The sequence below is a fragment of the Mytilus californianus genome, unplaced genomic scaffold, assembly GCF_021869535.1.
Source record: "Mytilus californianus isolate M0D057914Y unplaced genomic scaffold, xbMytCali1.0.p SCAF_1, whole genome shotgun sequence".
Classification (NCBI taxonomy): domain Eukaryota; kingdom Metazoa; phylum Mollusca; class Bivalvia; order Mytilida; family Mytilidae; genus Mytilus; species Mytilus californianus.
The window spans coordinates 66,297,137-66,312,986 of NW_026262581.1; the positions used below are offsets into that span (position 1 = coordinate 66,297,137).

The following is a 15,850-nucleotide window of genomic DNA, read 5'->3' on the forward strand; positions in this document are numbered from 1 at the left end:
TTTCAGAACCTACAATGACATAACCGATGGCAATTTTTAAAACAAATGATACATATAGACCTATTTTTATGTTACTGAAATATTTATTGTCATCATAAATTTGTGGTGATAGAATCGTTCATTGTATAAATGGGCATTTTGGTTCTTTTCTATATTTTAACATTGAACAGTCATGATTGCAACACTACCACATCGCATTTCAATTATTATCATTCAGTGTCCATCCTTCGTCTGGTTAACTTTTAAAATGTCCTAGCCTATCACACAATAGTACCATTCGACATCAACACATATTATCAGGACCCTTATCTAGGTATTAAGTTTAAACTGACTTTTCTCTAAACCAACATTGGTACCGTTTCATGGAAAATAGACCATCGGCGAAGAACAACTTACAAAATTGTCGAATTGCTCCCGATATAATTTTTAAATTGCTTTACATTATAGTCATGCAATAACTAGTTACGAATCAGAAGTGAATGTGAATATTCAACCCTTTGTCTCGGTCAACATAATTTTGCAAATCCTACATTTTTTTTTTTTATTAATTTCTAAGTTCTTCTCGTCCTAAATCTGGATGAAACTTTTACCGCTTGATATTAATCAAACAACATATTTGCTATATATGATATAAAATTCGATCAATTCAACTTTTGAAGTCAAAATTACACTACTTGTTTTTTGAAATAAAAAATAGCATGATTTTATTTCTTACAGAAACTTGTTATAACGTTATAAGATTTGAAACTAAGTTTTATTTTATATTAAAAATATAAAATACTTTATTCAAAATACAGCTTATAAGATAATTTTAAATGTTGGACATATTAGACATACATACATGGAACATATCCCATATACAGACATAATATTATCATATAGTGATAACAAATGTCAATCTAAGATAGCACAATAATCAGTATAACGCTGAGCATGACATACTATATATAATATGATTAATGTGATATATCGAGAATTTCCTATCACGAGTTTTTCAGAATAAGTTACGCCACACTTCTGTAAGATCAATCTGATGAAATGTTTACATGAATATGGCGTATATACTCAAAAATTATTAATCATATCTATGGTGGAATTACTGACACACTGGTGGTAAAATAAATACAGTAAATGGTTTTAACACGACCGTTAGAAGAAAAACAAAAGTGCAACATTAAAATCAGGTTTTACATTATACTCAAACTGTTATATATATTTTCATTCTTTGTTTACGTTATAAATTACAAATTAAAGGTAATTGATTATTCGGTGCAACGGCTATTGAAAACTTACTGCTGAATATTGAATTCAGAAGAACAGAGTACAAAATACGGCGTAGAAGCTCCATGATTTTTTTTTCTTTTACTTTTGAAGTAGACCAAATTTAAATTGCACTTAACTTCTAGAATAACAATTTGTGTAGTTTTGTCAAGTAATTTAAAATAACTGAGTATAGATAATATCAAATATTACAAAAGGTTAATTGAACTTTCATTTTCTATATGCATAACAGTATATGAACAATCACAATAGAAATATGATATGTTTAAATGAATGAACACCCTTGTCTGTTTTTTCACGCATCGTTGTAAATATAATGGAATTTGATGTACAAGAGAGGTTTAGCGCTATAAAACCAGGTTCAATCCACTATTTTCTACATTTGAAAATGTCTGTACCAAGTCAGGAATATGACAGTTGTTGTCCATTCGTTTGATGTGTTTTATCATTTGATTTTGCTATTTGATTAGGGACTTTCCGTTTTGAATTTTTCTCGGAGTTCAGTATTTTTGTGATTTTACTTTTGAATATGCTTGCTTTGTCAATAATTTCACAAATTATTTGTAAGAAATTTATGCAAACTTTAAGGCATTGTCAATTTTACTTTTTAAAAGAATGCAAACAATCAAATTATTATTTTACTTTTGACAGAATGCTAAAATTCTTCTGGTAACTCGGACTTGAGTCAGAGCGAAATAATTCTTATCGTATATTTTTTCACCAATGTTGAACCATGAATTTTTCAAAGAGGAAAACAAACCTTGGTGCACTGCTTAAACCAAGCAATCACTCCGACAAACGGAAGCATTTTATTCAATTGATTTCGCGATGTGTCAGGCTTACGAACATTACTTTTATCTCACAATATGTTGCCAGAGTTAGATTTTACATTTTACCTGAAACGAGAGTACCTGGACTCATTTGATAAAAATTAACATATACTTTAAAGATGACGATTAATACTTTGCTAATAACATTAGAATGTTTGCGATGTACGTCTTCGTTCCTTGTTTATTTAAAATGAAAAATATTTTTTGACATTTTTCTTTGTTATTGTTACGTTATTTTTTTCTATCTCTCTTTCCTTTTATTTGTTTATCAATTTGCTTTCACCTGCAATTGCAATTAGTAACGCATGTTAAACTGATAGCTCGAGATCTGTAATCCTTTTATGGCATTTTTAGATGAACTCTTTCTTAGGTTCAAATACTCATGATTTTCACATTTTATATTTTAACGGAACGTTATTGTACGTTGTGATGACTTGTGCATTTTGTACAATTTCTCTTATTATCTTTTTCATCCATAGTTTACTGAAAAGAGGACATATGCTATGTAATCACTTTTCAATTTTATTTTGGGGTTAACTGTGATACTTTCCTTAAATGTATTATATGTGCTCTAATTTCGTCATAAAAGAAAAAAAAGGATAATCTTTTCTACATTTGTTAACGGCTTCCCAAACAAAACAAATAAAAAATGATTTATTGGCCAGGGTTGGCTTCACTTTGGACCTTTTGAGATTTGTCAGCACTTCAACGTCTGTATTTGGTTTTGGACGGTCAAATATTGTTGCCATGAGCACCACTGAGGAGACATTAATTGTCGATGTGCGATCTGTTTCAATAAGATTGGTAAAATTAATATTTCAAAAACGACTCTAACGATGTTTCAGATAAATAAGGTGTTTTTGACTTTTCGACTCTCTTGACTTCAATTCCACCTACACAATTTTTTCAAACAGATTTGTTCTTATGTAATAAAATAGGCATTCGAAAATCAGATTGCAATTAATTTGCTGTAATCTTTATAAAGCCTTCTTTTGTAATAAAAATATCAATGTGTTAGAAAGATCTCCTTAAACTGTGATGAGAGGATTAAAGCTGTAAATTTTATCCAGGACAACATCTATGTTAATTTGGGCAATAAAGTTTATCAACAGGTTATATGTATGAATCAGAGTTTATGGTAAAACTTAGTAAAGATCCGTCTAACTTCCATTTACTAGAGAAATGTAATGATGATATATCTACCTTAGATAATCAATGATTTCCAAATTCTGCTCTTCTTACGGTGTGTACATTTCCCAACCAGGTCGTTGCCAGGTCGTTGTACACATGCCCGTAGTAACGTTTTTAATGAATGGTATCTATGTATGATAAATAATTAAGTCAGGGATTTCTGTACACAAATCATTCTGAGCAATAACTGTTTTTATGTACTAACATTTGGCTTGATTGTTTATTGTTTTCTACATAACTATACATGAGTTTCTATCAAGCGCTAACACTTATGGTCCTACATCCTGTTGATACTTATTTTGTGGCATTGCACAAGGTCATGCTTTTTCCGAGACTGCTCATTAAGTCCTTACACTTTATCCTTTGGGAGTGTTCTGATTTAATATTTAATCTGGGAGAACATGGTATATTTATAAGTTGGAATTGGGCTTTAGACTTGCTTTCAGTAACTTCCAGGTAATCTTAGATCGATTCTTCGTATCATTTGCCTTTTTAATATTTGTTTTTTTGTTCTTAGTACCGATATGATGACTCAGACCCTTTCTAACTGATTTTCACATTTCGTTCTTACGTTGTGTTGTTACACGTTGCTCAAGGTCGGATTGAGGTGAACTCAAATAAACATGTTCATTCCTGATATATTCCCAAGCCAAGAACCTGTAATCTAGTGTTTGTCGTTGGTCGCTGGGTGAGGTGAACTCACACAAACATGTTCATTCCTAATATATTCCCAAGCCAGGAACCTGTAATCTAGTGTTTGTAGTTGGTCGCTGGGTGAGGTGATCTCACACAAACATGTTTATTCCCAACATATTTCCAAGCCAGGAACCTGTAATCTAGTGTTTGTCGATGGTCGCTGGGTGAGGTGATCTCACACAAACATGTTCATTCCTAATATATTCCCAAGCCAGAAACCTGTAATCTAGTGTTTGTAGCTGGTCGCTGGTTGAGGTGAACTCGCACAAACATGTTCATTCCCAATATATTCCCAAGCCAGGAACCTGTAATCTAGTGTTTGTCGTTGGTCGCTGGGTGAGGTGAACTCACACAAACATGTTCATTCCTAATATACTCCCAAGCCAGGAACCTGTAATCTAGTGTTTGTCGTTGGTCGCTGGGTGGGGTGAACTCACACAAACATGTTCATTCCTAATATATTCCCAAGCCAGGAACCTGTAATCTAGTGTTTGTCGTTTGTCGCTGTCTTCCATATTTTTGTGTTTCTGTTCTTTAAACAAAAGTTAACAATTGAGGAATATGTTTTTTATGACTCCTTTCTATATATAGCTCCTAACTTCTGTACATATTTATTTACTTCTGCCTTTCAAATGTATGGGTTTGAACGTAGTGGCAAAATGTATCTGATTCAGATCTTAATTAACAAGGATAACCATTTGTCGTGCACGAGGTTTGAAGTTTTTTCTGTTTCCGAATTTATCAACCAATAAAAATAGTCGCAAAGTTATAGCTTATCAATGAAAGCAGTGTTAACGCACAACGTCATTTACATAAGATTATTGGAAGCAGTCTTTTCTCCTGGCAACATCTAGCAAAACTGTAATAAATCAAAATTATCTTAAATTTCTTTTCGTCTTTATTTATCATGACGCTGTCAGTTTGTCTTTGACTTTTGAATGTGAAAATTCCTTTGGTATATTCCTTCTCTTTATTTCTGAATAGAAACAAAAGTTGTCAAATGTGTTCTTGAAGAAGTCTGGGGGAGACAATAACAAAATCCAGGTCGAAAATGGTTAAAAAGGTTAATTATTAAATTGTGAGAGTTTGATATTTTCTCCTGTTTTCGGTATTCATACATCCTTGGCTTTCAAATGTTCGGTTTTGAGCGTTCTTGATTAAGTTAAAACAGAAATATACTTTGGACACAAGAAATTTCAAGAGTTTTATTTTTGTTTAAAGACGTCCCAGGCTATATCCAAATCCAAAGTTTCTACTACTAGTGGGATAGTGATTAATAAGTAATTAAATGTTATACAAATAATAATCGCTGATTCATAAAATAAAATATAACAAGATTCTAACGTACATTTAAAAAAAAAACTTTCTAGAATACAATTACTAGCAAAAGGTCAACGGTACTTTCACGATGTTGTTATTAGACAATAGATCAAAATATATAATATTTGAGTAAAATTTGGCAGGTATTTTCGGACAAGTAATTTCCCGAAAAGAGGCAGGAGATAAAATGAGACTTCCAGTCTGTAAGAAGACACATCAAGCTATCAAACAAAACTTAAGGAATCGCATGAACTCCAGAGAAGGGAGACTAGGTGCGTCAAGAGGGTTTGCGTCTTATGCCTTAACATACCCTCAATCTGTAGCGTTAACGTATCTCAATTCATACGGTACACTTGGTTCTGTTCTCATTATACTGACTTCATTGACAGTAATGTGCCACTGACACAGCTCTAACAGGGTTATGTGGTCTTAGATCTTTAGATACAAGAATTGTCGTATGATCTGTAAATTTACCGATTGTTACCTTTCCCTATTTTTACACCTTTGGTATCTTCTCTCTCTTGTGTGGGTAATGCATACATAGCCAGATACGTATTATTTTTCGATGCACCTTTTGGGGTTCATGCGACTGCCCCAAATTTTAATTTTTACCTTGATTTGTATGTTCAGAATTGATCGATGAGATTAAAACATCGGTAAATGTACTTTTGCTTCTAATTATATAATATATAATGTTTTCTAAAATCACATGGTCTCTGGTACTTTTAGATTTTTTTGTAAAATAGGGAGAATATACCAAAGGAATAGTTGCAGTATAACTAAAGCAGAGTACACATTCAATATTAAGTTTAAAAATATCCAACAACGGCCAAATAAATATGTTGTCAATTACAATGTCAGTGCATTGGGTGAGGCTTGTAACGTTCAATGAAGAAGCCTAGTTAGAAAAATATGTTAAACAGCACGATTGTCATTAGCACGGTTGTCATCATTGCAATTTTCTCTTCAAGGCTACTGATAAACCATATTGGAATGCATACTACAAACGCCAAAGATGAGGCACCAAGTGTTAGTTGACCGTTAGGAGTAGATTGTCTTAAACATAACTATTGTTTAAAGATTTAATTAAACACTAAGAAAGTATTACTCTGTTACAAAAAAAAACAAATTCTTTTTATTACAACAAAGCCTTAAAATCAGAGAAAACACAAAGATAGTACACCATCAAAACAATAGATCCATTTAAAAAAAAAATCATGAAAGTTAAACATAAAATGCTCCAGTTAAGACTTCGAGCGACGAAAGGCGCTTTAGTCTGGCATCTTTGGTTTTAATTTGTTAGAAGCTGTCTCATTTCTTAACTTTCATGAATTTTTTTTGGAAATGAAATTATTGTTTGATCGGTGCACTCTCTTTGTGTATTCTCTAATTTTGAGGCTTTGTTTGAAACAAAGTAATTGTTTGATTTCTCTGCCTTATTTATCTTAATGATATTACTCTTTGACTTTATTCTTCAATTCACCGTTGTGGCGTAATTCTCAGTTTGCAAAAAAATCAGTTCAAACCGGTGTTAGGGGCCGTCTTAAACTTGCAGTGAAATGAGAGTTTTTTCTCCGAGTTGAAGTCCTCACTGTCACTGTGAGATGAAGAACAGCAATAAAAGCACTGTTCCTCTGCTTTTTGTTTGTTTTGCTGTACATGTATTGATTTTGTGTCATGAATAGATACCCCATATTCTTTCGTTTCTATCTTTTAAAAATGCGTTTGCACAGACACAATAAAAATGAAAGCTAAAATTAGTAAAGAAAAACGAATAAGAATATGAATGGCGTTTTTAGAAATTGTTTAGGACAGTTTCATTCAAATGACATCTACATGTAGCTGTGAAAACGATCTGGCACACAAGATATAATGATACTGCAGATATAAAATAAGATATTGACATTTTCTACTTGATGACTAAACCTTCTATGAAATATATGACAAATATCTTGACATTCTCATTTGTATTTGCTGATACATGTACAATTGGGACGTTAATGATTGATTATTGAATCAAAGAGGCTATCATATTTTTAATATGATTAAGACGACCCATTTCAAACAGCTTTCTAAGTGGTCCGTACGTGACGTTACTTTTACAATATATACCGAGGATTTATTATGAATCGTTGGGTGCCAATTTTCGTTGGTTAAAGTGACCCACGAGTTTAAATGTTCAACGAGGTACAAAACGGCTTGTATACACACTTTGGCAAAACAACGAAATCAAATATCATAAAATACAATTTGTCCTCAATCCAGGAAAATAATTACCAAGGTAGTCAACTTTTTCAGTGCTTTTGTTAATTTCATATTCGATATCCTTGCTCAAAATGATGGAACCTCATAAATCTGAAATATATAGTAACTACTCATCGAACGCTATTTATGTCTAAATATATATCAAACTTTTATTCAAGAGGACATTATTGTAGAAACAATTTTATTCCAGAGGACATTATTGTAGAAACAAAATGTTAATAACTCTTCATAGATACATTAAATATTCCTTTTAGCTATCATCAAAATCAGAAGATTTTAATTTTTGTTTTAAATTAAATAAATCAGCAGGTTTCTAACACAGAACAACTTTATCCATTAAACAAAATACGTTTATTATATATTCTTTCCTTGGGAGTTATGTCTCACTCAGTGATTAAGAAAATTAAGGACATTTCATAACAAAATTTGAGGAAAGTAGGTTAATGCACAATATAGAACTAGTAGTGTATGAATTTTAAACACTGTTGGTATTTTGGTTGATAGTCTGCTAGTAGTTGATAAACTGTTAGTATTTCGGAGGATAGTTTTCTTGTGGTGGTGAATGGTTTGCTTGAGGCGGAGGATAGGATGGTGGTTGATTATACATAACGCCGCCTGGTTGGGGATACTGACCATACATCACAGGTGGTGGAGCTGAAATGACAAAAATATTGAGATATATACATGTAATAGAAAAACAATGGAAACTGGTTTTGTATTTTCTGACACGTTAATAAAGCGGTCCTTAAAATGCTTGCTGTCTTAAAGCTAATCATATTGAAAATTGATTTTCACATTGGACTTTCATCCATACAGAATCGTCATTTGCGTAAAAAAACTCTAATGGGATAAGGAACCTGGACAAAAAATATCATGTTTACAAGATTTTTTTCTTTAAGGGGATGCTTAAACACTGGGGGTTAATCTTTTAAATTGCCTACATTTTCACATTAACCTTATTAGTAAAGATTTGTAGGTGTTCTGGTTTTTCTATAGATCCTTTTTTTCAGTAGACATGTTATTTATTTACTTGATCCAGTTGAAGGAATTTTTATGACAAGCGTGCCAGTCTAGTACAAAGAAAGTTATCAATTCTCAATAACATAATTATATTGTCGTCCTAAATATGTATGTCATTTTTTCCTCTGGAGGTAAAGCGGACATTAATCAACCATTTTTCTCTTTTTATAATGTTAGGTATCGATGTGATCTTTAAGCTTGTAAACTGAAATGAATATTTTAGCACATGGAATTATTTTTAATTGTTCTTGATACTGTTACTCACTACCAGTGGACAAACACATGTTATTTTAAAATTCAATGAAGATTGATAGATTTTTTTTCAAAGGTCCAAAACACTAAATATAAAACCCAATAGCAACACTATCAAAAAAGCCGAAACAAATAAATAAATAAGATGAGAAAAGGTAAAAAGATATGTAGAATGATAAACAAACAGAAAAGGTCAATCTTATCTAAATCAAGCCGTTAGTTTTCTCGTTTGCATTGTTTTACTTTTGTCATTTCGGAGCCTTTTATAGCTGACTATACCGTATGGGTTTTGCTCATTATTGAAGACTGTACGGTGACCTATAGTTGTTAACTTATATGTCATTATGTCTCTGGTGGAGAGTAGTCTCATTGGCAATTATACCACATCTCCTTATTTTTATATTAAATTTCGTAAACAAACTATTATGTTTTGGTTTTTGGCTTTGATGACATACTAGAGTTTTCTTATTACGAGTGTTAACAACCTGAACATGTTTTCCATACCAACCATACATGCAGATCTCTATAAATGTTTCTAACTTTTTGAGTGAACAAGAATATGCATCGATTCCAGAAGTAAACCCATTTTTTTCATAATAATGAAAACCAAGTAATAACTTATCTGTTATTAAGATTACCTTGTTGTTGTTGCTGTTGTGTGATAACAGTAGTTCCGCCAGTGTGAGGGGTGTTGTGAATAGTTGTCACTCTTGTTCTATTATGGTTTTTACACACAGCAATAATACCAACAATGATAACTATAAAAATGATAGTTCCTACTACTGCACCGGCTATGGAACCACTGAAAAGGCAAATGTAAAAGTATTAATAAATATACGAATATAAGAACAATACTTGAATCAGATAATGAGATATATAAACCAGTTATACTGATCCATATAACCAACGTATCAGTCTAGTACAAAGAAAGTTATATGTATTTCTCATGAACAGAATTATAATAGTGTCCAGAAATGTATTTATTTTTTGCATCTGGAAGTTAATCAGACACCGCGCAACTATTTTCTCTTAAATGGCTAGTTTGCAATAATTTATGTCAGATTTCTCATAAATAGCAAGGCGAAGGAAAAAAACTACTGTCTCGTAGAAAATATTTGCCAAATGTACTGTTACTCTCTATATCATAATTGCTAGTTACAATTGCATGGGTTTTTCCATCTTATAATTATCCATAACAAATTTTAAACAAGTACAGAAAATGAGGACCACATCTTCAATGTAAATTGATCACACAATTCAGAAAACCGCCCGTCTTCCTCTTTAATAATTGTGCAACCCAGACAAAGACTTATGATACTTATATCATTGACAAGGACATTTCAGTTAATACCTGTAGAATAAAACTTTTAATACATATATCAAAAAGATTAAATAAGCAAAGAAACACAACAAAAATGTTACATACCTACTTGTTGTTCCATCACATTCATAGTAAGAATTATAATAGTAATATGAGTAGACATAGTAACAGTATTCACCATTAACTTCCAAAACTGAAAAATATCAATTCCTTATTTATGTCAGAGTGACAGGTATTGAAGTCCGCGTAAAATTGTTATCATTGCTTATACATAATTTGATTTATGTACATACATAATTCGATTTATTTATATACATAAATAAGTATTTTTTAACCATGATCCCGCGCCATATTATTCTATGTAGCTTTTGTATTCCACATATCGATATAGCAAACAGACAAGATCACTAGCCCCCAAAGACACACACACATACAAACAATCTTCTCTACACATGTCTGTTATCTGGATTATCGCACTGAAACATATCTCTGTGTTGGTGACGAAACCACTCAACTCAGACTATGTCTAATAATTTCAGAACCTACAATTACATTACCGATGGCAATTTTCAAAACAAATGATACATAGTGACCAGTTACTATGTAACCGAAATATTTGTTGCCCTCATACATTAGTTGATAGATAGATATTCGTCCATTCTATGCAGGATCATTTTGGTACTTTCCTATATTTTAACATTAAACTGTCATGAATACAACAATATCGCATCGCAGCTCAATTATTATCACTTAATGTCCGTGATTCGTCTTTTAACATTTAAAACGTCTTATCCTCTCATACAACAGTACCATTCGACATCAACGTATTTTAGCATAACCGTTATTTGTGTGTTTAGTTTCAACTTTAATCTGAGTTTTCTCAAAACAATATTACTAACGTTTCATAAAAAAATATAGACCTTCGGTGAAGAACAGCCAAAATTGTAGAATTGCGTCCGATTTAATTTTAAACTAATTTGTACATTGCAATAATGAAATAAATAGTTCTTTCATATGACTATAATTTTTCTGTTTTCTCAAAAACATAGGTAATCCTCTTTCATAAAACATTATATTCACTGCGGCAAAAATCACGAGAAGTTAATATTAGATTTGGAACAGCGTCTGTGTACCTAAATATAGATATTCCAAGGCAACGTCAATGACGAAGGTTTATGACGTCAAGTAAATTCCCTTTTTTTTTTTTTCTTCTTGTTTTTGGTGTATTTTTTCTCTTCTTATTATTTTCAGTGAAATTTTTTAGTAAACTTTTCAACTTATGAACATTACCAGGTGTAAAAGCAAATGATATATTTCGTATAAAAACAGGGAGCAGTTTTAAAAGTATCTTGAGCAAATACTAGAAAACTGGAGAAGGATAAAAAGTTATATAATAAAACAATTGTTGAATTCTGATTTCAGTTGATACAATGATTTATCAACCCCAGATATATGACATTTACCCTCGGCCGTTTGCCTCGGTGAATATCATATCCCTGTGGTTGTTAAATAATTGTATCATACTCATCAAAATTCAATAATTGTGTAACAGAGCAGATGTGAATGTGATTTCATTTTGCATTTATATTTTCCACCCTTTTCTCTGTCAATAGAATTTTGCAGAACCTTCTTTTTTTTTATTAATTCTTTCATTTCTGTAACATTTTCCGCTGGATATTAAGCAAACAACAAAGTTGTTGGATATGATATGACACACGATCAATACAACTTTTGAAATCACATTGTTATTCTACTTGTTCTTTAACTAGATCAAAGATGACTTTTTAGACTTGTTTATATTTTTTCGTTTGGTCTTGTATTATATTTACCTTTGGGTTTATAAAATCCGTTCATCCTATTTCGACTCTTCAAAATTCAAGAGTCTATTCTAAATTGAGGTAAATTATATGGCCTTCCAAATACCGTTTCGATTCCTAACATCACTAAAGAGACATTAATTGTCGAAATCCGGATATGGTGTACCAATTTTTGCACCTCATGTTTGCGGTATGTTATATTTTCTGCAAGTTTCTTGTTTTCTGTTTGGTATTAAATTAATAATTAAGATCCATTTTGTTACATCTGGTGATCTGTTAATTTGGCAATCGCCATGGTAGTCAGCAGGGTTTAAGAACATCCGTTAGTCAAATGTGTTTTGTTAAAGTATACTTTTTCACGTTTTTGGTCTTTTGGAAAATGTTGTGTGTGCTGTATTTAGACCCCTCTACCAAGAAATTTGTTTTGCATGCACACGTATAAAAATTGCAGTTTTTATCCAACGCAATCATACGTTTGAACGTTGTTTTCAATTTAGACTTGTTAATATTAAATTTGATATATCGAGAATTTCGTATCACAAGTTTTTCAAATAAGTTAAGCTTAACATTCGTAAGAGAAATCTGATAAAATGTTTACATGAATATGGCTTATATACTATAATTATAAGTGGAATAAAATGCCACACAGCTAGTCAAATAAAAACAATAAATGATTTAAACACGACTGTTGGAAGAGAAACAAAAGTGACACACAAGAATAAGGTATTGCATTATATTCATATGTTCATACTTTGTTTATGTTACAAATTACTACTAAAAGATAATTGATAAAACTTTTGGAGTAACAGATGATCCATACTTACCGCTGAATATTAAATTCAGAAGAGCAGAATACAAAATACGGCGTAGAAGATCCATGATTATTTTCTCTAACCACTTTTAAAGAAAACAAAACTGATATAACACCTTACTACAGGATATGAAAAATAGACTACGGTTTTGTCAAGTAATTTCAAAATATTTGAGTATAGATAATATCAGATATTACACCAGGATGTCATTAAATTAGATTGGATACCCTGCATATATCATACCTTTTAATAACATAAGATAACGTCACTCATGATTTTTACATTTCATATTTGAACGGAGCGTAATTGTACTCAAAGATGACTTGTGCATTTCGTATTATTTCACTCATTTTCTTTTTTATCTTTAGTTTACCGACAAGAGGACATAAGCGATGTTCTACCGTAAGCATTTTTTGTTTAATATTTTTTTAGGGCTAACTGTAATATTTTTCTGAAAATGTATTTTTATGTTCTCTTATTTCGTCATCAAGGAAAATATGGATTTATATCATCTTTTCTGCATTGTTTTCCTGAACAACTTCCCAAACGAAACAAAAACAAATGATGTGTTTGCCTTGTTTGGCTTTATTTTTGGTCCTTTTGTGTTTTGTTAGTACTTTAACGTCAGTATTTTGTTTAGAACTGTCAAATATTTTTGCCTTGATCATCACTGAAGAGACATTAATTGTCGATGTGCGCATCTGTCGCAATAAACTTGGTACCGATACTGTAACAAAAAACTCTTTGGATGTTTTAGATAAATTACGTGTTTTTAATGGTCTTTTCGATTCTGTTTTGACTTTTCAACTCTCTTGACTTCACTTCCACATACTTAATTTTATCAAACAGAAGTGTTCTTATGTAATAAAATTTGCTGTATCCTATATAAATATAAATAAGAAGATGTGGTATAAGTGCCAATGAGACAACTCTCCATCCAAGTCACAATGTGTAAAAAGTAACAATTATAGGTCAAAGTACGGCCTTCAACATGGCGCCTTGGCTCACACCGAACAGCAAAGCTATAAAGGGCCCCAAAAAGACTAGTGTAAAACAATTTAAACAGGAAAATCAACTGTCTAATCTATATAAAAAACGAGAAACGAGAAACACTTATAAACCACACCAACAAATGCCAACCACTGAACAACAGGCTTCTGACTTAGGACAGGTGCATAAAAATGCAGCGGGTTTAAACGTTTTAACAGGCTCGAACCTTCACCCTAACCTGAAACGGTGGTATAACATTCCAACATAAAAAGACATACAATAAAATATCAATTCAAATGGCTTAGCTCGATCAAAAAAAAAAACAATACACAAAAACAAGTAAATATACACTGAACGAATAAGTTTAATGTAAGATACAATATAAATAAAAAAGATGTTTCAATGTCAAAAAGACAACTATAACCTAGACAAAATGGCTTTAATAAAGTAACGTACACAGGTAAATTTAAATATAATAACTTTGTTGTTAGGAGTACAGAAATTTATTTAAAAAATTAATTTGTTATTCATAGTTCAAGTACAGAAGTGAACATTTTATTCGTCATACTAAATACTTATCAATAGTAAGACGAGATATAACACAAAATAAGTAAACATTGAATAACAGAAATGCATTACAAATTGTGTCAACAGGTCAAATTAACACAAAAGTACTTTTTCTGTAATGATAAAATATAAATATATTAGAAACATCTCCTTAAACTATGATGAGAAGATTTAAGCTTTTAATTTTATCCAGGACAACATCTATGTAAGGGCAATAAGGTTTATCGACAGGTTATAGGTATGAATCGGAGTTTTTGGCAAAACTTAGTTAAAATCCGTTTAAATTCAATTACAAGAGAAATGTAATGATGATATATTTACCTAAGACTATCAATAATTTCAAATTGTTCTCTTCTAACGGTGTGTACATTTCTTAACTCGTTCTCAGTACACGAGTCCGTAGTAACGTTTTACATTTTAATGAACGTTATCTATGTATGATATATAATTAAGTCAGGAACTTCCTTACACAAATCGTTCTGAGCAAAAACTATTTTTTATTCATACAAATATTTGGTTTGAACGTTTGCCTGTACATGTAGAAATTAAATAATTTGGATATTAGATTAGCATGAGTTACATCTTTGACTTTATCTGCGCTAACATTGATTTTATTGTTCATTGCTTCATAACTATACACGAGTATCTATCATGCATTAACACTTATGGTCCTACATCCTGTTGATACTAATATTTAGGCATTTTACACGGTCATGCTTTTCCGATACTGCTCATGAAGTCTTAATTCTTTGGGAGTGTTCTGAATCCATATTTAGTCTGCGAGAACATGATTTATTTCTTTTTTGAAATTGGGCTTTAGACTGGCTTTCACTAACTTCCAGTTAATGTAAGATCGGTTCTTCGCATCATTTGCCTCTTTATTATTTGTTTTTGTTCTTAGTACCGATTTGATGATTCAGACCCTTTTCAACTGATTTGCACAGTTCGTTCATACGTTGTGTTCTTACACACTGCCCAAGGTCGGGGTGAGGTGAGCTCACACCAACATGTTTATTCCTAATATATTCCCAAACTAGGAACCTGTAATCAAGTGTTTGTCGTTGGTCGCTGGGTGAGGTAAACTTACACAAACATGTTTATTCCATATATATTCACAAGCCAGGAACCTGTAACCTAGTGTTTGTCGTTGGTCGCTGAGTGAGGTGAACTTACACAAACATGTTTATTTCTTATATATTCCCATGCCAGGAACCTGTAATCTAGTGTTTGTCGTTGGTCGCTGGGTGAGGTGAACTTACACAAACATGTTCATTCCCAATATATTCCCCAGCCAGGAACCTGAAATCTAGTGTTTGTCGTTGGTCGCTGGGTGAGGCGAACTCACGCAAACATGTTCATTTCCAAATATATTCCCAAGCCAGGAACCTATAATCTAGTGTTTGTCGTTGGTCGCTGGGTGAGGCGAACTCACACACACATGTTCATCCCCAATATATTCCCAAGCAAGAACCTGTAATCTAGTGTTTG

At 31.8% G+C, this 15,850-nt stretch overlaps 1 protein-coding gene across 12 annotated transcripts in view; it reads right to left on the reverse strand.

Annotated features, from left to right (window-relative positions):
- The window catches only part of LOC127722919 (TM2 domain-containing protein DDB_G0277895-like), a 122,398-nt gene that overhangs the window by 62,437 nt on the left and 44,111 nt on the right, over window positions 1-15,850 (reverse strand). For 7 of the 12 annotated variants that reach the window (XR_007991776.1, XR_007991775.1, XR_007991777.1 and 4 more), the window contains exon 2: window positions 10,282-10,369. The exons of 2 other annotated variants lie outside the window; for them this stretch is intronic. Coding sequence is in view for 3 of the 10 variants with exons in the window: in XM_052229366.1 (XP_052085326.1) it covers window positions 8,110-8,237; window positions 9,494-9,657; window positions 10,282-10,369; window positions 12,818-12,872 (435 nt within the window). In the remaining 7 variants the exon portion in view is untranslated. Of the gene's footprint in view, window positions 1-7,908; window positions 8,238-9,493; window positions 9,658-10,281; window positions 10,370-12,817; window positions 12,945-15,850 lie in introns of those variants that run through there. 3 more of the 12 variants (XM_052229355.1, XM_052229376.1, XM_052229366.1) reach the window with 2 other exon arrangements.